The 22,853-nt window shown below is 39.0% G+C and overlaps 6 protein-coding genes across 6 annotated transcripts; 2 read left to right on the top strand and 4 right to left on the bottom strand.

The window, feature by feature from the left end:
- Window positions 1–338: 338 nt before the first annotated feature.
- On the bottom strand, window positions 339–2,545 carry L201_005667 (uncharacterized protein; the record flags this gene model as incomplete). The annotated part of the gene is made up of 6 exons (XM_066221396.1): window positions 339–923; window positions 991–1,470; window positions 1,551–1,587; window positions 1,659–1,734; window positions 1,818–2,190; window positions 2,240–2,545. The coding sequence occupies 6 exons, from the start codon at window positions 2,543–2,545 to the stop codon at window positions 339–341; spliced, it is 1,857 nt and encodes a 618-aa protein (XP_066077493.1).
- Window positions 2,546–3,042: 497 nt separating this feature from the next.
- On the top strand, window positions 3,043–5,619 carry L201_005666 (uncharacterized protein; the record flags this gene model as incomplete). The annotated part of the gene is made up of 12 exons (XM_066221395.1): window positions 3,043–3,245; window positions 3,319–3,475; window positions 3,585–3,698; window positions 3,764–3,900; window positions 3,973–4,045; window positions 4,110–4,316; window positions 4,407–4,590; window positions 4,658–4,676; window positions 4,734–4,752; window positions 4,809–4,884; window positions 4,940–4,992; window positions 5,086–5,619. The coding sequence occupies 12 exons, from the start codon at window positions 3,043–3,045 to the stop codon at window positions 5,617–5,619; spliced, it is 1,776 nt and encodes a 591-aa protein (XP_066077492.1).
- A 1,348-nt stretch (window positions 5,620–6,967) lies between these two features.
- L201_005665 (DNA-directed RNA polymerase II subunit RPB1) lies at window positions 6,968–13,211 on the bottom strand (the record flags this gene model as incomplete). Its single annotated transcript, XM_066221394.1, has 13 exons — window positions 6,968–7,145; window positions 7,228–9,761; window positions 9,822–10,937; window positions 11,004–11,064; window positions 11,117–11,164; window positions 11,215–11,236; window positions 11,292–11,371; window positions 11,423–11,603; window positions 11,667–12,231; window positions 12,294–12,557; window positions 12,621–12,793; window positions 12,872–12,968; window positions 13,128–13,211. The coding sequence occupies 13 exons, from the start codon at window positions 13,209–13,211 to the stop codon at window positions 6,968–6,970; spliced, it is 5,403 nt and encodes a 1,800-aa protein (XP_066077491.1).
- A 1,103-nt stretch (window positions 13,212–14,314) lies between these two features.
- L201_005664 (uncharacterized protein) lies at window positions 14,315–17,105 on the top strand (the record flags this gene model as incomplete). The annotated part of the gene is made up of 8 exons (XM_066221393.1): window positions 14,315–14,366; window positions 14,457–14,629; window positions 14,690–14,788; window positions 14,904–15,024; window positions 15,104–15,374; window positions 15,431–15,692; window positions 15,755–15,947; window positions 16,015–17,105. 8 exons carry the CDS (start codon window positions 14,315–14,317, stop codon window positions 17,103–17,105), a joined length of 2,262 nt encoding a protein of 753 aa, XP_066077490.1.
- A 267-nt stretch (window positions 17,106–17,372) lies between these two features.
- Window positions 17,373–19,141, bottom strand: L201_005663 (uncharacterized protein; the record flags this gene model as incomplete). The annotated part of the gene is made up of 10 exons (XM_066221392.1): window positions 17,373–17,570; window positions 17,655–17,752; window positions 17,865–17,948; window positions 18,024–18,170; window positions 18,280–18,365; window positions 18,439–18,483; window positions 18,545–18,574; window positions 18,649–18,741; window positions 18,802–18,857; window positions 18,935–19,141. The coding sequence occupies 10 exons, from the start codon at window positions 19,139–19,141 to the stop codon at window positions 17,373–17,375; spliced, it is 1,044 nt and encodes a 347-aa protein (XP_066077489.1).
- Window positions 19,142–19,679: 538 nt separating this feature from the next.
- Window positions 19,680–22,136, bottom strand: L201_005662 (uncharacterized protein; the record flags this gene model as incomplete). The annotated part of the gene is made up of 12 exons (XM_066221391.1): window positions 19,680–19,720; window positions 19,782–19,815; window positions 19,896–20,132; window positions 20,201–20,316; window positions 20,387–20,910; window positions 20,985–21,112; window positions 21,176–21,214; window positions 21,273–21,379; window positions 21,433–21,493; window positions 21,550–21,638; window positions 21,704–21,834; window positions 21,892–22,136. The coding sequence occupies 12 exons, from the start codon at window positions 22,134–22,136 to the stop codon at window positions 19,680–19,682; spliced, it is 1,752 nt and encodes a 583-aa protein (XP_066077488.1).
- Window positions 22,137–22,853: the final 717 nt, after the last annotated feature.

The raw sequence follows: 22,853 nt of genomic DNA, 5'->3' as shown, positions 1-22,853 counted from the left end.
GATTATGATGTGACGTTTCAAGTTGACTTTTAAGCTATTAATGAGTACTGTGCCTTATAATTATCGATTCCCAGCCAGCAAATAATGAGCGGGATCGTCCGGGGTCTCCGGAAGCAATTCTGTATATAATCTCTTCCCGATATGCTATAAAGAGGATTGTGGATACATACAGTACAAATACATCGGGTCAGTTAAGATATGGATGTCAAAGATATCATCATGGGATAGATAAAGCAAGTGAAGTACAACAAACGTCATAATCAACTGGATAGCTCTCTGAGATATATGAATGTTTGATGTTTGAATTTGACAGTACAACCTTCGAATGAAGATGCTTTCTAGTCGTGCCATTCGTCGATGAGTAATGATTCCTCATCTGTATCGTGCCTAGATTGGTCGGAATTGTGAGGGTGAGCTTCAAATTTATCTGACTGGAAATGTTCTACCTTCGTTTTTTCTACATCTGACTGTTCTAGGATGAGCACCTCATCCTGGCTAGTCTCTTCCTCTCCTCTTATTGCCGTTTCTCTGAAGATTTCGACCTCCCCTATTTCTTTCTCTTTTTTCGTATATGCGTTCGCTTCCAGCATTTCCCCAGCTGAATGCAGTCGCTTCTCTATAGTATTATCTTCGTACATGGTATGGTCTTCGAGGAGCAAAGACAACTGATCTTCGTCCTCAAAATCCGTTGTGGCAGTCCTTGCCGGGATGTCTGATATATCTGCAGCTTCCAGTAATAGCTCTTCATCTTCATCATACAGCTCATAGTCGTCTTCTTCGTGTATTAGCAATTCATCTTCGGTATCATCTGCTTGTGAGATCTGAGCTTGAGGGACTTGAGCGGTGTCGTCATTTGCATTTGTAGGGGATTGTGGCGTAAGTCGGGGAGTTCCAGATAGCTCTTGTTGGTCGATATATGATAGCTAGCAAGCCATATACGGGATCAGCGCTGGCGTCATTAATAATAGTCTACATCAACATGTCACTCACGTTAAGCCTACTATAAGAAAGTCTTCCAGCTCTTCGTCTACGCTCTTCAAATGTAGATCTTCCGATTTGTCCTAAAACGTCCCCGATAATCCTTTTCAGCTTTTTTTCCGTTTTCATTCCTGCCTCATCTTCCCATTGTTTCCTTTTCTTCGTCACTTCTGTGATATAAGCTTGAGCTCTACTATTACCATCCATAAGCCCCGACTCGGCTGTTGAGGATAGCTCATCTCCTTTTCTTCGTTTTGACGGCGAAGAACCACTTTCTTGACTTTCTGATGTACGTGTCAGCTTCTGTTTACGCGTAGGCAGGTTGGTGATAACATGTATAGCGGAAGATAACTGATGATCTTGATGTAGAGAAATTGACTTGACAGCTGTTTTCAGTTCTTTAGCTAAAGGTGTTGCATACGTAGCTGAAAGGTGTAACAATTGCGCTAGAGAGCTTGTTAATGCTCGAGGAATTTCGCATATAGAAGAGTACTGCTCAGAGTATGTATTAGCTTCCTGCCACCATCGTACAGTCTCGGTCACACGATACATATACAATATACAGTACTGACCTGTAGAAGACCGCCATCGAAAATCAACGGGAAACGACTGTATCAATAATAGAATGAGCTATGGTATGGAGTCAAGTGTTTATAAAGCCACATCAAACTATCACTTGCCGTATAAGGTGATCTTTTATGAGCCTGTTGTGACACTCCTGGATTTGAATCGTCAGCCAGGCATCTTGTATGTCATCTGTTAAAGTGGCCGCCAGGTACAAAAAGGTTAGATCGATATCGCCCTTTCGATTTCTTAACAAAAGCTTCTTTATAGCTTACCATCATCAACAACATCCTGCTTGGCATCGACTACCGCGGCACTTGTATAGCTGTCATGATCTTCAATAATATCTTCTTGCTCATCTATCAGCAGTAAGTCCCCGTCATCCTGTTCATCATCGCCCTCCTCGTCTTCCTCATCGTATGCTGACACCTTTCGTGTATTCTTACCGAAAGGCTTATAAGTGACCCATTCATAGCTGATGTCAATAGCGGTGAGGTAAGCTATTGCAGAACCAGAAGGAACGATATTCTTGGAAAGAACATGGTGGGATGGACAAGCCGTAAGGGGATTGAGTAGAATGGTACTGCTTGATTCGGGTTGAATAACCGGTTCTAAAGGTAGAAGACCCAACATTGCAGATGACTGTACCTGTAGGTTGTCAACGAGGATCTTGAGGGTTAAGCGATATCATACCTACATTATTCAAAGCTTTGATCCAAAGGTCAATTATCTGCTCCTCAACCTTATATCCGAGTCCAATGTCTTCTAAGCCATTCTTATCTATTTTGACGTTAAATGGAATTTTACCTCCAACAGGTACGATTACATCCATATAATCTTCTATCTTTCGACTTCTAACTTTTGGAGAGAAAGGAGGAGTTGGAATGAGTAAATGAGGTTTAATTTTGATTTTCAGGTGAGGCGCGTAAGATAGCTTGGAGGAAGTGTAGAAATGGGAATAGGGAAGGGAGATAGGTTGATTAGGTGTAATTGTAGGTGACATGATTTAACTTGACGTTGACAAGGGTATAAGTGAAGCTATGGGGAGATCACTTGAGCATCGTGTGATGTTAAGAAGTGTATGTAGTCTAGATTGTAGAGATCGAGAAGGGAAGGAAGAAAGAAGACTTGTACTCTACAGGTGCAAATGGGTATAATTGTGTTATTGTAAAGGTGGACATGATAAGTGGAGGGCATTGCAACAGACACATTCAAAGATATTACTTGATCGGGTAAATGCCTGGCGACCGTCAAAGCACGTGGGTGTGCATGCGCACGGTGACGCGCTGAAACTACAGATGTATAGAGAGGTTGAAATGGAGAAAATGAAAAAGAAAATGACGCCGTGTATCGAAATAACCACAAAGTGTAATAATAGTCATAAAGATATTTTTAATATCTTTTCCACTTTAGCTCTTTCACTTTCTTCTCAAACTTGATTCTAGACTAGGGGGGTCATCGTTTAGACGAAAAGCCTAAGAAGGAATAAGGGGATTCAAGATGCCACCATTGACTAGATCAGCTTCTTTACCAACTTTATTAACGTTAACTAAATTATTCGCTGCAATCCCAAAAAGATCAGAAGAATGGGTATTGTCTTCACCACCACCTATTGAACCTGAAGATCCACCTGATAGTCCTGCTTTCTGGTGGAAATTAGGTTTAAGTGTTGTTTTTGTATTATCAGGTGGTGTTTTTGCTGGGTAAGCTATCTCATAGTCCTGATTCTTGCAAGAGATGTTAGCTGATATAGAAACTTGAATGGCGTTGGAATAGTTTAACTTTGGCTTTAATGGGTTCGGACGATTTGAATTTAAGAGTATTAGCTACTTCTTCATCAAATCCAAAAGAAAGAAAAGCAGCTTCAAAAGTACTTAAATTACTTTCTAGAGGTAGACATTGGGTTTTAGTTGTTTTATTGTTAAGTAACGTTGTAAGTTGTTGTTTTCCATTCTTGGCATTTTTCGCACTGTCCTTTCTTCCATCTTTCGGTCAATATATTTGTCTCTAGAGTAGGAAATGAGCTGATTGACCCTCGATAGATTGTTAACGAATCCTTACCTATCTTCTTAGATGACGTTTTAGGTGGTGGTTTATATGCAGTTATAGTCTCGACGACTATGATTGTTATCTTTGGTGAAATTATCCCTCAAGCTGTAAGCTGCACAGGTTCCTGCCATGCTCAGATTAGAACTGAATATCACTGACTATGTGTACGTAGGTATGTGTGAGATATGGTTTAGCCATAGGTGGTGCATGTGCACCAATGGTTTGGGGTTTCATGATTCTCTTTTCACCTATCGCTTGGCCAACTGCCAAATTGTTAGACTATATTTTGGGTACAGATGAAGGTCATACGTAAGTCGACTATGATGCCCACACACCAAACAGTAATGAATCGACTAGCACGCTAATAACGTACACTTGCAGCTACAAAAAAGCAGAATTGAAGTCATTCCTTCAGTTTCACAGAGAAGGTGAAGAACCTCTTCGTGATGACGAAGTGAGCTGAGCTATTCTGTAAGAGTCGCTGATGTTAGCTGACATGTCAAATTGCCCCCGCGTAGATTGGTATCTTGAACGGAGTGCTTTCTTTGAACGATAAACATGCTCAAGAGATTATGACACCTATCAAAGATTGTTTGACCTTGTCTTCGGATAAAATCTTAGACCATGAAGCAATAGATCATATCTTATTATCCGGTTTTTCAAGAATACCTATCCATGAACCTGGACAGGAAGACAACTTTATCGGCATGTTATTGGTTAAAAGGGTGTGTTCGCCTTTCTTTACTCTTCATTGCTATGCCAGGTAAACCAGCCTTGTGTTTGTACAACTTACCGTATGTTCTTCGCCATACTAGCTCATCACATATAATCCAGACGACGAATTACCTGTATCAAAATTCCCTCTCTTGCCTTTGCCAGAAGCCAAACCAGAGATCAATTGTTTCCAAGCTCTCGATTATTTCCAAACTGGTCGAGCGCACTTGTTGTTGATTAGTGAGACTCCTGGAACAAAGGGCGGTGCTTTGGGTATTGTCAGTTGTAAGTAATCTTGAGGCTTTTTATTGAGCTCAGGCGTGGCCATAATTGACGTTGCTATGGAATATAGTGGAAGATTTGATTGAAGAGTGAGTACGCTGTGCATACTGATTCTGCGTCAGCTGATATGTTTCCCTATCAACCAGAATTATCGGCGAAGAAATTGTGAGCAGCCGTGAGACGTACTCATCCCTCATCATATCAGCTAATACCAAATATAGGTTGACGAGACTGATCGATATGAAGATAATCATTCTAAGAAAATGGCTAAACGATCTGGACCTGCTGCTGTAATGCGTAAGTAACAGTCTTGCCAACAATGACCTACGAATTGTCTAACCGAAAGCGATAGGTGGTATCATCGAAAGAAGAAGAGTCATCAATGCTTTCAGTCGACGACCATCGGTAAGTCCCAACTTTCTATCCAGTCGATTACAAACTTAGGTCATCCGGTAATCTCTCTTCGGATGGGCACTAAAGAATATACTTATTTGATAGCAAAATAATACACCTCCTAACCCTCAAGCTCAAAATACAATCTCTGTCCCCGCTCCTAATGGCGCCACCGCTAGTAACACTCAAGATGGTATTTTGATCCAGATTGATAACGGTAACTTAGTAGCTGAACCTGTTGGATTTACTGGTGATACCGAAAACAGTGTTGCAATTGATTCAAGTAAGAAAATGACTGTAGGTGAACAAGCAGAAGCTTCAGGTAAATCTCAGCCGGAGAACTTGATGGATACCATCGAGGAGACTAGTCCTACAGAATCCAAACCAACTGAGGAAGTCAATGTAGCTGCGACTGGTGATAACGATAACACCCTTTCACCAAATCCGCAAGGCCAGAATGACGACGAAGATGGAAGTGGAAGTGGAAGTGGCACCGGAAGTGGTACAGTTAGTGGCAATATAAGTGAAAATGATGATAGTAAGCAAAGCAATGGTAATACCAATACCAATGGAGAGTCTTCAGGAGCAAATAAGAAGAAGAAGAAGAAGGGAAAAAAGGGAAAGAAAGATAAAATTTAATAACCGAATCACATTTATCGTTCCTGCTTCTTTCTTACAATCAATCCAATCTTCCACATGAAATATATCATCATTTCTTCGTTTTACAATCTTTCTCATATATATATCAACTACACAAAATTTTGAATGGATATACATCTTTGCCTATCACCAAAAACCTCTTGTGGGAAATATAGTAACAATGTATCAATTATGCATGCTCATATCATTGTTTCATCTTTTCTCACTGTGTTATTTTTATTTTACCTCATGGGATATCAAAACTCATAATCAAGAGATCCAAGGTGGAGGAAAGCGTACTACACTAAGGGCACAGCTGAATGAGTTCAAATTTTCCAATTACCTTTTAGAACCAGCGAAGAATGTACAGAAGCTTGCTTGTCTAGCGTTCATAAGGAAGTAAAAGCGACGTGGCAGAAGACAATGATGCAGACAAAAAAGGTGTCGAATTTTTTTTTTCAGTAATATATGGTTGAACATGGATCGAAGACAAAATGAATATTCAATCAAGAAATCCATTGAGTTCGAGTTCAAATGGGAAGGAAAGGAAGGGAAAGGAAAGGATATTATACAAAGATCGTTTACTGATCAGTAAATGATTGATAATTCTATTAATTTATGATTCAGTCAATTATCAGCAATTAAATTACAGTTGAGGTGAGTTGTATCGTCTATCGTAAATTGAGCAAAAATCACAATATATTTGAGTATAAAACCAATAATACATACAATAAAGACATAACGGAAGAAGAAGAAGAAGAAGAAATGCTAGAAAATGGAATTGTGAACTAACCAACGGGGACGGAGCATTGTCTATGTAAATTAAGCAACAAGCAAGATCCTCTAGATATCTCTCAATGGTCACTGGAAGAGAAAGATAGATACGGAAGAATGATATAACCCAATAATCAACGATTTGGTTTAATCAATTGTGTATCTTCCGCTTCTTCTGATCAATTCTAGAATTTAAGAAAGAAGCAGATTACAACTTGGGTTTAGTAGAATATTGGTTGAAGTCGACTAAAACAATATTATTAACTTAGATTATCCGTAAATCCTTGGGACATTTAATATGATATCACGAAACATGCATTTTTATAGATTTTTGTTATAATAATTTATATATATATATATATATTATATATAAGAATGTTTTTATATGTGATTTTTCTCTCGAATAATAAATGGAGAAAACAAAGATCGTTGTCAATGAAATAAAATACAAAGTACAGTTTATTTATTTATTTGATGTTTTAGTATATTAGTGAGAAAGCAGAATGGATAGTTTTAATTCCCCTATTGGTAAACGACGTCCTATTTCCTTTTATCTCAATTACACATATCCAATCTAACTCTTCCAACTTGGACTAGCACCGTATCCAGTATTATTACCGTTACCCCAACCTGGTCTAGCTTGTCCATTAGTTCCATTTGCTTGTTGACCTGCCGTAGCATTTCCATTAGCTTGTGTCCCATTTGTACCTGCATAAGCTGGAGAAGCAGGTGAATATGCTGGAGAAGCGGGACTATTAAAGTAAATATCATGAATTTAGTATTGATCTAGAAATTCAGTTGTTTTGTGAGATAATGTATAAATCGACGACTTACCTATAAGCAGGACTGGCGGGTGAATAAGCAGGACTAGCAGGAGAATAAGCTGGAGATGCAGGTGAATAAGTAGGAGAAGTAGGACTAAATTGTGGAGAAGTAGGTGAATATCTTGGTGAAGTAGCTTGGAAAGCTGCAGGAGAAGTTGGTGAATAAGTTGGTGAAGTAGGTGAGAAAGCTGGACTTGCAGGAGAATATCTTGGTGAAGTAGGTGAATATTGTGGACTTGTAGGTGAATATGCTGGACTTGCAGGTGAATAAGGTGATGCTCTATTCATACCACCTCTATTGTTTGAAGCAGCAGCAGCAGCATAAGCTGGTGACGCAGGTGAATAAGTTGGTGAAGAAGGTGAAAATGATGGTGAAGAAGGTGAGAATTGTGGTGATGATGGAGAATACTGTGGACTTGTTGGAGAATATGCAGGCGATGTTGGTCCACCGTAGTTACCATTTCTTGGAACCCAAGGTGAAGCAGAACCTGCAGCACCAGCAAATGGTGAAGTTGGTGAATATGCTGGAGATGTTACAGCAAATGGTGATGTAGGTGAATAACCTCCAGGTGAAGTTGGTGAGTATCCTGCTGCAGCAGGTGACATTCCACCATGCATTGGTGAGGTACCGTATCCCATATAAGCGAAATTACCACCTTCTTCATTATTAGAAGTTTGCATTGGTGAGAAAGCAGCTGATCCAACTGATCCTTTTGATCCATCCCACATTGGCGAGAAATTATCATATGGTGTCATTGCTCCACCAGGTGTCATTCCACCAGCTAATCCACCAGAAGCAGCTAACATATTTTGAACAGGTAATCGATGATCAACAATAACATCTTTCAACATGTTCATATCTAATGAAACGTCAAATGCCCCTGTACCCATAGGTGCCATTTGACCTAATAAAACATTCTCAGCAACACCTCGACAATCATCAACATCACCAACAGCAGCAGCTTCAAGTAAGATTTCAACCGTTTCTTCGAAAGATGATCTTGATAATGCACCAGCATCTGTTCTATTTATACCATGTCGAGTAATAGACATAAGTGAACCTTTTGAACACATCAAATCACACAATAATGCTAAATGTCGATAATTGACATATGAACCACCCATTTCTATAACACCGTTTAATTCTTTGTATAAGGCGTTTCTTGCACCTTCAATACCGAGAGTTTCATAAACTTCAACACAATTATTTGAATATGTTCTTGGTCCATCTACACCTTCTACAGCCATGACAGCTTTTAAATTAATACCATCTGTTTCGAGGAACCATTCTTTCGCTTGATCATATTCACCTTGTTGAGATAGTATGACTTGTTTACCTTCTGATATAAACACTCTCGATATACCCTTGATACCACCTAATTCAACTTGATCTAACAAAGTACCCTCAATTCGTTTCAAGAACATATCTTCATCACCTAATAATTCTTCATCTTCTTTTTCAGCTACTACTCGCAATCGAATAATCAATTTTGGCGCATTGTCTTCAGAGTGGATGACGAAAACATCTTTTCCAACTGTTTCTGCTATAGCATTAACGATTTCAGACATTTCATAACCACCTTCCAACACTTTAGCTCTATCAAGTTCTAAACGTAATAACCATGGTGAATGAAGTTCAAGTCTAATATCTTCATCTGGAATAGCAAAGAACGCATCAACGAAATCTTTATCTTCCTCAATATCGGTAGAATCAAGTTGAGGATCATAAAAGATTTCTACTGATGCAGTGATATCTCTAAGACGGGTGAAGGTAAGTTTTCTCATAATTTGATGTGCGTCTTCTTCGGTCCTACTGTATTCTGGATCAAGGTAAACATTAAGAGCAGGAGTTCGAATGTTGACAGCGACGTTGATAATTTCTTTCAATCGAGGTACACCACCAGTAACGGATTTAGAAGCGACACCCGCATAATGGAAAGTGTTTAAGGTCATTTGTGTTGCAGGTTCACCGATAGATTGAGCGGCAAGTGTACCGACCATTTCAGTTGCATTAACAACAGCTTTGTTGAAGATTTGTTCAATTTCTCCAATAACCCAGTCGAATGCTTCTGTATTAAGGTGATATTCCTCGATAACTCGTCGAGTAGCAAGATGAGATCGAAGGAGCATATTGAAAACGAGAGTAGCATTATGCTGAGCGTTTCTACTGAGTTGATCATCTCCTCGAACCACTAAAAGCCTTTCAGAAAGAGCTTGTCGTTGTTCAATCAAGTAGGCGGGATCAAGATCACTTGGCACTCGAGGATCTATGTGGAAGATTTGTTGAGAGTTCTGAATGACACGTTGGATGTTAACAGGAAGAGGGTGACCGGGTGTACCATCAGGGTAGATATGTTCTCTCAATAAAGCTCGATCTTCGGTGAATTGACGGAACTCTTCGTCTAGAATAGTTTGCAAAGCTACTGATGACTGATCGATACCAGCTTGAAGAACACCTTTCTTGAATCCGCCATTGGTACTTAGGACGTCAATCTTGTACCTTCGCTCGAAAGCTTTGTTTGACAGACGGATGATATCGAGACTCTACAATCATCAAAATTCATTAGCATGCTTCTTCAGCCATAATAAGGCCATGTAACTCACTTGTTTCTCCATAGCTGAACCATCCATACCATCTTCACCATATAAGAATTGAACAACATCTCCGACTGAATTTCTAACTGTGCCATCATAACCAACTTTTAAATCTTCCATAGCTTTTACAAGACGACGTTGAATATAACCAGTTTCAGCAGTTTTTACTGCTGTATCGATTAAACCTTCTCTACCACCCATAGCGTGGAACCAAAATTCTTGTGGAGTCAAACCCCTTAGATAAGAATTTTCAACAAAACCTCTTGATTCGGGACCGTAATCGTCTCTTGAGAAATGTGGTAGAGATCGATGTTTGAATCCAAATGTTATACGTTTTCCTTCGACAAATTGTTGTCCTACTACACCGGACATCTGTGAGATGTTAATGAATGAACCTTTTGATCCTGAAACTACCATCTGTTTTACATTATTGTCTGCTTTTAAATTATCTTGTGTTGTTTTACCTGTCCAATCTCTTGCTTTATTCAATTCATTGGCAATTGACGCTTCTAATGTTTCTCTAATTGTCATACCAGGTTTAGGTTTCATTTTATTGGCTTCAGCTTCAGAAATCAACCGCTGTACTGCTTCTTTAGCTTCAACCATTCGATTCGTAATCCCCGCCATAGTCGCTTTGTCAACAATAGTATCACCAATACCAACTGAGAAACCATAATGTAACAACCAGAAATTGATCATCTGTTGACATGCTGAAAACCAATCTCTAGCAGCCACATGTCCAAGTTCTCGGAAGATAACGTGGACTATACCATCATTGGCGGCACCGGCCATATTTTTGACGATAGTACCATGAATCAATTCACCATCATCTACTAACACGTTTTCATCAGTGACATCGATAGGTGAAGGTTTTTCATTATTTTTCTTGGTAATGTTGATACCTTTTGGAATGGTCATGGAGAGAAGCTGTTTACCTGTCCACATGGGCTTGGGTTTGAGGATAGCAGGCGGCGGTATCGTTCCATCCCAGCCTACTAACCAAAGCAGAATATGCTGTACTTGTAGCCAATCCAAAAGATTATCTCGAAGAGTGAATTTTCGGATACCACATAGAGTATCTTGTACGATACCCATAACTGGTTTATTCGCTTGCGGTGAGACGATCTACAAGAAAAGTAGCAATGTAAGCCCAAGCATGATGATCATTCAGCTCGGTGCTTAGATATGTACCTGTCTGGGGACCCAAGCTATCTGACTGAGTTCTGCTCTTGTCTCTTCACTCTGAGGCACGCTGTGAAGTACAATCAGCGGTTGATCTGACGTCCATTTGCAATTTTACTTACTGCAAATTCATTTCATCACCATCGAAATCGGCATTATAAGGTGAAGTGCTACAGTAAAATGTTAGTCTGATCCAGATGCTAAACATTGCTTTACCTACACCGAAAGATTCAAACGGAAAGCTAAAGATCACGGTCAGTATTCATTTTGAATTCGAGCATCGAAATTGATACGTACTAGAGTAATTCATTATTTTGACTCTGTGTGACATCATGGACATCTTATGCAAAGACGGTTGACGATTGAAGAGTACGAAACTGAAGCAAGATGAGCTTTGTGTAATTCATCCGATAAACTGCTTCACTTACTCTCCATCCTTCAAATGTCTCTCTACAATCCAACCAAACTGCAAACTGATAGGTTCACCAGATTTCCTATATTTCAAATCTACACGTTCCCCTGTATCTTTGACATAATATCTTGCACCAGGATATGTAGCAGGGCCGTTATTCACCAGAGTTTGTAGATATACGATATTGTACGGTGTTACTGTTTGGAGTTTTTGGCATCAGCCTTTCGAAAAGAAATCCAGCAGGAGAAATCCTTACGTACCTCTTTCTGGATATGTCAAAGTCATTGCGATACTTCTAGGTACACCAACTTGATCTAATTGTAAGTTTGGATCACCAGTAATAACCGTACGAGCAGAGAAATCTACACGTTTACCCATCAAATTTCCTCTCATTCTACCTTCTTTTCCCTTCAATCTAGCTCTAATAGCTTTAATAGCTCTTCCAGCTTTATGTTGATCTCTGGGTAAACCGGCAATCTCATTGTCCATATAAGTAGCAACATGATATTGAAGTAAATCAAACTGTTCGTTCACCACCGATGGAGGTACACCTTCTGCCTCCATTCTCCTGACTATCCCGTTGAATTTGATGATTGATTGAAGTTTATACGTTAAATCATCCTCACTCCTCATGGCTCCACCATCAATAGCAATTGAAGGTCTAACAGCTGCTGGTGGTACAGGTAATACAGTAAGGATCATCCAATCCGGTCTAGCGTATTCAGCATTCAAACCCATAATATGCAAATCTTCTGCTGGAATCTTTTTAAGGATATTATGCACTTCTCCAGGAGAAACGTTTCTTTCTTCAGGTTCAGCAGTATCCTACAGTATTAAGCCCAATCAGTAAAAAGCGAGCCTGTTCATCTGAGGATAGCTATACTGACCTCTCCCTTATCAGTAGGTTTCCAAATTCCAGTAAGCTTGAGACCCTTTTTTCTCCAGAGAGGTTGCTCATGACCACATCCACCATGACCTTTTGCTTTCCCTTGTTCAGCCTCAAATTGATTTTCTTCTGTAGCGTCACCATCTTGGTTGTCTTCCAGAGAATCTGTTTCACAGACTTTTTTATCTTTTGCAAGAATCCAAACAGCTCTCAAACGATGCTGGGCTTTTACTCGTCTTACAACATTACCAACCATTGGATCTCGCTGAATATATCATGATTATTGTTAACCTACGCTCACAAAGTGCGTATTTGTGGGTAAACTTACCAAATCGACTTTGAGTTTACCACAACTATAACAAACACATTCCAAAATCTTTTTAACTTTGATTATGAAACCGGCGTGAAATACAGGTCTTGCAAGTTCTATATGACCGAAATGACCAGGACATTCTGCCATACCTTCAAGACAAGTTTGACATTTGAAATTACGATCGATAGCTATTCATCGCATTATGTGAATATTATATTCACATATGATGATCTGCTTGTTCATGGGGAATCGTTAGAACGACTTACTTCCCATTTTTGGATCCATCAAACCACCGACTTTTTGTCTATTAGTTGCTTCATCCATAACTTCTGTATATTCGATCTTGGCCACAGAGAATGCTTTCTGAAAAGCGTTGGATTGATACAAATCAAGTGTGTAAGCGAATGCATACCGATAACGATAGAAACTCTTGGAAATTTTTACAAAATCGAACCCTCCATTCTTATTCTACTCCTAATATGATCCAATAATCGAATCTCGAGAAGAGAAAACATCACTCACGATTTCCTCTGGACTCATGACACCGAACTGGATCTCCTTAATCTGCTTGGCAGGAGCAGATGAATATGGAAACGTGACCGTCATTTTGCCTAAATTATCTCTCTCTTTCTCTAATTAAACTCAATTAATCCTGCTTCTTTTCTATTCTAACCTATAGTTATCTCTTTTCACAAACACTAAACTTTTAATCTATATTTCTTTACTCTTATTGGTAAAAGTACACTCCTGGAGAACCTGATGAATATCCGAAAGACAGAATACAATACTAATATAGGTGGCGATGAAAGATTCTAAAAATATCCCAACTTTTCTTGAAAACTGCAGGTATAATTCGGACGCTGATCTGAAACGTCGAGAGTTGGGTATTGTCTTAGTCTATTTTCCAGACTAGTGAGAGTGCTGGATATTTGTTGGTTGTTGAGACTGAAAGGCCGAATAGATGAGAAAGAAAGGGATGAAGTTGACAGGAAGAGGATTAAAGAGGGATCGATAAGATGTCGAATTTGACGTGTTTTGCTGAACCGAAAAAGGTGAATTTTTGAGTTCTTCTCTATGGTAGGAAAAAGCGATGAGCCTATTCCCGTGATCTTTCTACTCCGATGAAGAAGTAGGAGATGGATGGGGTAATATTGGAGATTAGGTTGATGATAGAACTATTGAAGACCTACATGAAGGTGGATAAAGCATTAGATTCGATGTTGTGCTGAGTGAGCGTATACATTGATAGAGCTATAAACGGAATTAAACCAAACGTCCTAGTGCATAATGAACGGATAACGCCGCCCTCACTAGTACGGTGATAAGGGATGTGGCAGTAGTTGTTACACGATAGCGTCACCACTCATCACCGGCCCACAGTCGCCATTTAACCGTTCACAATCCACCCTATCTATCTACGGTTTGACATCGTTACCTATCCTGATAATACATCGTTTCTTTGTCCTGTAATCATTGACGCAATCACATATCTGTAAGAACTAATCAGCAAACACATTGACAGAAAAGACCAAAGGGTTCTGGCTTCACCAAAGTTAATTTGACTTCAGCATAAAACGTATATCGTCTCAAAAGGAATAATCAGCCACGCTCTGTCGATATAGGATCCTTTGTCAGCAACAAGTGGTAGCCCGTAATATTTCATCCGATAGATCTAGTCCACATCAGTGTACTTGACTCATTCTATCAAGATGTCCTGGCTATGGGGAGCAGCGACGAATCCTCAATTTGAGGAATTAGCAGGTATGTACTATTTACATCTGATTATCATCACATTTGCCGCTCGGACTTTCAGCTGATATATCTATCATCATCTAATTAAATGTTTTACAGAAAAAGCATGTTCACCTTTACATCTCCCATATCCACAATCTGAAGATATAGCAACAGCATTAGAAATAACAGATATGATTAGATCAAAAACTGTTCAACCTAAAATAGCTATGCAAAGTCTTAAAAGGAGAATAGCGGGAAAGAATGGTAGAGTGCAAATGTATGCTTTAGGGGTGAGCAAATATTTCATCAAATACCTCAGTACTTCAGTAGCTGATATAATCGTCTTATAGCTTACTGACACATGTATTAAGAATGGTGGTGATCATTTCTTGGCTGAAATTGCTAGTAAAGAGTTTGTTGATGAATTATCGGGATTGATCAAATCTCCAGTAAGTCAAAACTATCTAACTTTGGAAGTTTCTCTGTACATGTTCCCCTCCCTATTGCTCTACCTTGATGCGTTATACCAGGTGAGAACATTTGCTCATCCATGCTGTGTAATAGACAACTAGCCCCGAAGTAAAGCAAATGCTGTTAAAGCTGTTCCAGCAATGGGCCTTAGCGTTTCAAACGAAGCGAGAGTTAGCCTTTTTTGTTGATGTGTACAACGAGCTCAAAAATTCAGGTAAATATCACTTGGTACTGTCGTTGTTACCAGTATAGCTGTTATATCAGCGCTAATGCCCAATCTACGTACATCATAGGAATTTTATTCCCTCCGTCTTCAGCGCCAATACCATCTCATCTTTTGACTACCTCTACAGCTCCAGCTTGGGCAGATAGTGATGTATGTATGCGATGTCGAACTGCTTTTACATTCACAAACCGTAAACATCATTGTAGAAATTGTGGTTTAGTCTTTGATCAAGCGTGTTCAAGTAAAACAATGGCATTACCTAAATTTGGTATAACGGAAGAAGTCAGAGTGTGTGAGAGTTGTTATGTTAAGTCAGGAAAAGGCAAAACGTCCGATGGGTAAGTCTACTTATCAATTCGTTCGGGTGGTACCAAATTGCTGATCATTGCGACAGTCCCGCACCTGTTGTACCAGGTCGAACACCCCGAAGTCGTGCAGACTTAGATGCAGACCTACAGCGTGCTATAGAACTCTCACTAGCGGAATCTCAACCAGGTGGAAGCAACTTCATAGGCTCAGAACCCCCTATCGCCAAGAAAACTGGAACGGTTGAAGAGGATGATGAGGAATTACGATTGGCTATAGAAGCCAGTTTAAGGGATATGGAAAGAGCAAGACCTAGTGCTCCGACTGGTTATGATGAGCCAGAATTCAAGGTAAGCTGAGACATTGTCTTCTATCCGAAACACACATGCGTCCAGCTAACACGTCTATATAGCCCTTACCTACGTTCGATCTTGCACCTAGAGAGACTGAAACCATATTGACATTCTCAAATACCATGGATCAAATGGCAGCTTATGGAGAAAGGGATCTAAGGAGATTTCCTCATGCACATATACTGGCTGAACAAGCTTATGCCTTAGGCGAGAAATTACATAGAAATGCGGAAGAAAAAAGTACCAAACAACGTAAGTCACAGGCAATCTATCTAGTAATCTATGGTGGCTTGTAACGAATGCTAATGAAGAGTTGCAGAAATGTTGGCGGAGATGCAAGGCAAGTTATCTGAAGCTGTTTCACTTTATGGTCACATATTAGACGGCCAACAAGCATACCAAGCAAGAAGGTTACAAGAAGAACAACAACGTCAATATCAACAACATCAATCAATGTATAGTTATGCTCCTCCAACACAACAAGCATATCCTTACGCTCCACCGCAAGGCTATGATGCTGTTCCTGGCACATATGCTCAAAATGCTATAAACGCTAAATATGCTCAATATGCCCCACCGCATCATCCTGCTTATCAACCACCTCAAGCTCAAGCTGCACCATCATTATATCCTCAAATGCCTTATCAAGCTCTTCCACAATCGCAAATGTCCTATCCTACAAATCAACAACAGTACCCATATAGACAAGCAACCACTTCTCCTTTACCGTCTGCTCCTTCTCCTGCCCAACCTTTCCAACAACACCAACAGCAGCAATACAGTGATCAATCTAATTTAGCGAGGCATAATTCCTTCAATTCTCATTCAATACAATCTCCTTCGGCACCACAGCGTCAAGCTTCCATGACATATGGTGCGCCTGTCACCATCGCTGTAGAGAGTTCTACACCTCAATATGAAACACCCACTGCCCCTCCTGTACCAATGGCATCTCATCCTCCCTCATCACCTTCAACCAGTATTCATTCACTATCACAACACCAACACGCCTCAGCTCCGCCCGTGGCAGCAAGTAGCCAAGGATCTTATACATCCCCTGCACCAGCACACAACCAACTTGGTCAATCACCTGTCAAGGGATATGCTCAGCATGAATCTCAACAGCAGCAGCAATATACACAACATCAACAACAACCTAGTTATCAACCCTCACAACCAGTACAGCAATCTTATGAACCTTATCCTCCTCAACAGGCTCAACAACAACAACAACAACAGGCACCCACTCAAGTAAATGGGACACAACAATTACCTTCAGGCGTATATAACGTTAATTCATTCCCTTCTGCTCCAGGTCAAATTTTCCCTGATGCTCCTTTGGAACTGCCTAATCCAAGTAGGACTATAGAAAAGGAAGAGAAAGAAGAAGCTTTGTTGATAGAATTGTAAACACACACAAAATGTCAATTCAACTTAAAACTTGAATCTAGATTAGTTGTAATTTTTGCTCTTCCTGTAAATTTCCTAAAATTGTAGAGTTAATGGCTGAGAAATGCAAATTTTATCAGATATGCAGCAGAGTTTCTTCTGTTTGCATATATAGATAATTCATATATACTGCTTTGAACGTCTACTTTTGTATAACTTCTTCTGACATACATTTATCTTCTCTGCTCTCAAGAAACATCAAATGCGCAATCAAGTATTTAATCTAATTTAGAAATTGAATCTTTCTCTAAGTGATTGACCCATTTCTTTCAAAGTTTCTTCAACAGGTCTATATCTTAATCCCAACACCTTAGTTACTTTTGAACCATCATGAACAATAGATTCTGATCTAAGTTTATTCTTATATTCTGAATCATCATTACCTTTTGGAATATTTTTCAAATCTGGGAAATCTCTTGTAATTTCCTTTATATTCGAAGATCCGTCAGCTTCCTTTTCCTTATTATGTTTGCTAACTAGAGTGGTAAGAAGGCCTCGAATTGTACTTACAAGGACGTAATCGTTTCCACTAACAGGTCCATTACCTGTAATGAATCGTTCACCACTTGCTTCTTGTTTAGTCAAAGCGAGTACGTGACCAAGTGCAGCTATACGCAAGCGTAGCAAGACAATGAGTCAGTTTAAGTCATAGGAATACCAAATTTTCGTTTGAATCATTGAATTGATCTCAGGCTTTTCGATGATGGCTTGTAAACTTACTATCTCTAACATCAACATAGTTCATACCACCAGCTGGAAGATCTTTTTCAGTCTTTTCACCTTTAAGCCAGGAATAGTATGCAGCTGATCAAGCAAGGGTCGAATTAGTTATTCAATCGTGGTAATCATATTTTCCCTGTGCACGGTAAGATAACTCACCAACTGAAGTGTTCAGAGATTCTGGTTTATCGCATTGGTGAATAATTGGACCAAGTACCAAAGGTGGGTTGATAGCGACACCATCGAAAGATGGTTTGTTATCATCAAAGAATTTCCAGAATGCTCTTTCAGCAAGTGTTTTACTGGCTATTGTTGAAAAAGAATATAGTATGGATAAGCCATTATCCGCTCATAAGAATAGAACATTTTTAATTTATGTTGTCCTTTCGCTTGCAAATGCAACTTTAAAACTCACCTCGATATTTAGCTTGTCCAGTAGCGTTTTTACCTTGTTCTTCACATTCTTTAGGTGAAACGGTGTTCCAATCTTTCTCGGTGAATCTATAAAGTTATATTCATCAGTTTAGATTAGTCACGGATTTGTCAAAGTATTAGATCCACAGACTCAACTCACGTGTGAGGGGGTTTGATGTTGGAATCCATGATTGATGCCACAGAACTACAATTGAAGATCGGAACACAATTAGCATAGACGCGCGATACAACAATGCGTGACTTACCTGGTTACGACTACTCGTTGTACGTTTGGGCTGTACCACATCCACTGTTAGCTATACCTTGTATAACGCTGATTGGGATAGATTTAAAAAGGGATTGAACTCACTTGTTCTTCTTCAAACTCTCAAGAACACCTACTGTACCTTGAATAGCAGGGGTGAAAAGTTCTTCTGGTTCTTCAGCGTTGAAGTGGAAAGGACTGTAAAAGCACGTCAGGAATTAGACTTTAACATGGGCTTGAAATATAGACCAAACTTACCTAGCCATATGAGCTACACCGTCTACACCTTTAACAGCTTCATCGAATGCTCCTTCCTATCGACAACGAGAAATATAGTATATAAGCATGACACCTTCGTATCAAGATAATAAAAGTAGAAGGTAAAACTCACTTTACCAATATCTTCTACAATAACATATTCAAATTTACCTTTACTTTTATTTTTGAAAAGGTTTTCTAGATATTTACCTTTATCTTCTGATCTAACTGTACCTCTAACATTATAACCTTGATCAAGGAAAGCTTCAACAGTATGTGAAGATATATATCCTGATGCACCAGTTACAAGTACTAAAGATCCGGGTTTGATAGCTGGCATTTTGATTAGTAGTGAATAATTATTCTTATCCTAGAGTTTTAAACAGGTATTTAATGCGAAAAAGAACAAGTAAACTGTTCAATAAACTTATTATCAAGTCAAAGATACTGCTCAAGATGGGACTTTTACGATATTAGTGAATAGTTATTATAATGATGACGATTATATATATGTCCAGTCTACAGCACCTCTTTCGATAATATATAAGATGGTGGAGGTTTCATTCCCCTAGGACGACCCATGATGTGATTTCTATTCTTGGTGCAACCTAGCCTCCACTCTCACACTCCGTCATTCTCGGCCCGGTCATCCATCCTCCTTTTTCGGAGATCACCGTTAGCATTCGAACGCGATATCTATATACTGTGGAATCTCAATAATCAATATAGCAATCGTGAATTCATCTTCGTATCGTATGTGATGTATCGTATAATCAGTTGTATGGAAAAGAAGGATTACATAAGATATAAGAGGCCCAGGACAATAATTGTCATTCGTGCTATGTACTCGACAAACTACCTTGCACGCTATCATCAACTTAGGCATTTTCTTTTCGGTTAGTGTCGTATGGTAAGAAAGCTAAAAGGAACGAATTTGTCAGTCCTTATTGTGAAGCTGAGCAAATCTACCGTTGACTTACCAATAGCTAAGGTTGAGATCCATGCACCTCCAGCCTATAGTATATAAGCCATAGACGAATCAGTCTGGTTTCCTTTTTGCTGATTTTCAAGACGCAAGGAGAAGGATGACTTACAGCTAACCATAATACACCTGGTGAATCAGAACCATGATAAACTGAACCACCAACTATAGGTGCTATGATACTTGCTATTCTACCTAAAGTTGATAACATTCCACTTGTTGAACCTCTAAATGTAGCTGGGAAAGCTTCAGGTGTATAAGCATATAATAATGCTGCATATATAGATTGGAACCAATATTCCATTGCGTTAAATCCGATATTTGCTGCTCTAGAATCGACTAATTGGTACTATGACGATATAGGCTGTGATCAGTACCAATACTATATATAGAATTCCTCGCTGTGAAGTAACTTACAAGTGCTAGGGAAGCTCCCATTAAAGCTGATGAAATCACCATAATCCATCTTCTACCGAATTTGGAGAAACCTGTAATCCAAGCTGCTGTTAAAGTCGCAGTTATACCGGGTGTATCTAATTTTAGATCGTGTCCGTTAGCGACACACTTGGTAAGAATTGATATATGATTCAGGTTCCTACTTACAAATATACAAGTAAGATCTATAAGTATCGGCTAAACTTCCATCTGCATCTATACCTTTTGCTTTCAAGATTAAAGGTAAGAAGTAACCTGCCAAAGCGAAGGACCAGAATAAGGCCATATAAGCGATTGATAGACTAATAAATAACCAGAGGTATATTTTCTGTTTAAACATTCCTGCTAAATGTCCGAAAGTTTTTTGTAATCCACCTAATGTAACTCTTTTAGCTATATCTGCTGTAGATGTAGAACGTTGTAAAGTAGAATTTTGAGTTGTTGATCGACTGTGAGGATCATCTTGACCAGTTCTTCTTGCTTCTTCATAATCTAATGCTCTAAAATCTTCAATAGTTAAAGTAGGTGATTTTGTCTTATTGAATTTTGAGATAGAATGTAAAATATCTAAAGCATGTGCATCATGTCCTTTTGATAATAGATATTTAGGTGATTCTCTAAATTTAAATACAGCAAATCGAAGGAAGAAGATCAATAATGTAAAGAAACCTAATATCATAATGGTGTATCTCCTAAATAATATTGTCATAGATAAGCTTCTAAATCTGGCAGAAATCGAGTCAAAATCGCACATAAATACACTTACCATCCCATATTATTACTTCGAGAGCAACATGGCGCTTCACTTATATTACATGATTTGAGAGATGTATCACAGGAGTATTTTGGGATCAAAGCAAAAGCTAATAACGATACAGCGACTGTTCCTATTGGCTATAGATGGAAAGTTGAACATCAGTACCTGAGATACTAGAAGTCGATAGCAGGTTGACTTACCTGGAAAGTCGAGAGAGCAGCAAGCAGATATCGGTTTTTCTGGTAGAATGGTGAGTCAATCAAAGTGGAAGACCGTTTTCAGTGGGATCCGACATACCGTGGGCAGGAACTCGAGAGTTATAGTAGCGTCAACAGGGATATTACCGCCCACACCCAAACCAATGAGGCAAGCAAGTATACATGTTAAAACGTAATTAGATGGCACTGCAGATTACTTTAGTATACTCGACAAGGCAGACCATTACAGACCCACTTACGAGCAAAACAAAGACCGAAGATAGTTGAGAAAAGACATGTAAAGTTGAAGCACCATCGTCGCTGTGGTGAATATCAGTATGATCCGTGACATGTATAACAGTAAAAGATTGACGTACTCCAACGATATCAACTAACATTCCCCAGCCGAAAGCACCGATACACAAACCAAAATTGAAAGCAGTTGATAATGCACCAATTTGGGAATCTGGTAGAGGATATCGTCAACATGGAAATATCCTAGTTCAAAGAAAGCATATATAATAGACTAACCTGGTACACCTAATTCTTGTTGAATAGCAGAACCAACTAAACCAAAAGCTTGTGCCCAGCCTAAGTCTAAGAAATATCCTAATCCACATAATGTGAATACACACCATTGATATTTACCCATTCCCATTTCGCTAATCAAAGTATCAGTAAAACAAACCATCCACATAAATGACTTCTAAAATACTCACTCTAATTCTCTATTAATTAATAGTGATTTCTTTTCATACAGACTCAAATCAGTGAATTCTCTATTACCTAATTCTTCTGAAGAAACTAAATCTGCCATTTTTCTAATTTTAATTTTAATTTCTTGAGTTGTCATTCTATTTAAACCTCTTCTACTTCTACCTGTACCACCATACTGTCTTTGTCCTCCACCTCTACTAATACTGGTAGTACTATCTGTACTTATTAAAGCTTGTCTTTCTGCCATATTTATTAGAGGTATACCGTCAACGTCAGTGTCAAAATCTAAAATATCCTCAAATTCTTCCTCGTCTTGTTGTTCTTTAGATGGATCTTTATCTTCGTCTTCGTCGTCACTTTCAATTATAGTAACAGGTGGTAAATCCTTTATATATTCTAATGGTAAATTATGTGGAAGAGTAAATAACTCCTCTGTTATAGTTTTGAAATACCACGACACGTTGATTATTATCCCCTTTGAAAAGGGTTCGTTTATCTTGCCGTTATAATGAGAAAATCAAAAGCAAGAAAATAACTGAAAAGACGCGTTGAAATATACGATATAAAAGATATCGATCTATCAAAGGTTGAATAGATAGACGATCTGTATGATATGTCAATTCAGCTTGGTCTAAAGACTCGCGCGTATAGTACAAATGTATCGCAGATTAGATTAGTTTACCATTATTACTATTCATTCTTGTTCAGATTCGAATTCAGATTCACGATGTGACAGCATTAGCATGATGTTTATTGAAAAGAAGAAATTAGTGATAAAACCGAAAAAAACTCTCGTAAAAGATCATACAGACCATACATCAAGACGTCATCGTGATTCAGTGATTCAGATCGAGGAACGAGAAGCGGAGATTCCCGCCGTGTGCTTGGGAGGTGTGTCACGTGAAATCACTCATGACACACACGCGACGCGAACGAAGAAGCAACAACCAAAAACAACTGCATA

The sequence above is a fragment of the Kwoniella dendrophila genome, chromosome 7 (genome assembly GCF_036810415.1).
Source record: "Kwoniella dendrophila CBS 6074 chromosome 7, complete sequence".
In the NCBI taxonomy this organism is placed as follows: Eukaryota; Fungi; Basidiomycota; class Tremellomycetes; order Tremellales; family Cryptococcaceae; genus Kwoniella; species Kwoniella dendrophila.
The sequence above is the reverse complement of the archived record's forward strand: the minus strand, read 5'-3'. Positions and strand labels throughout refer to the sequence as shown.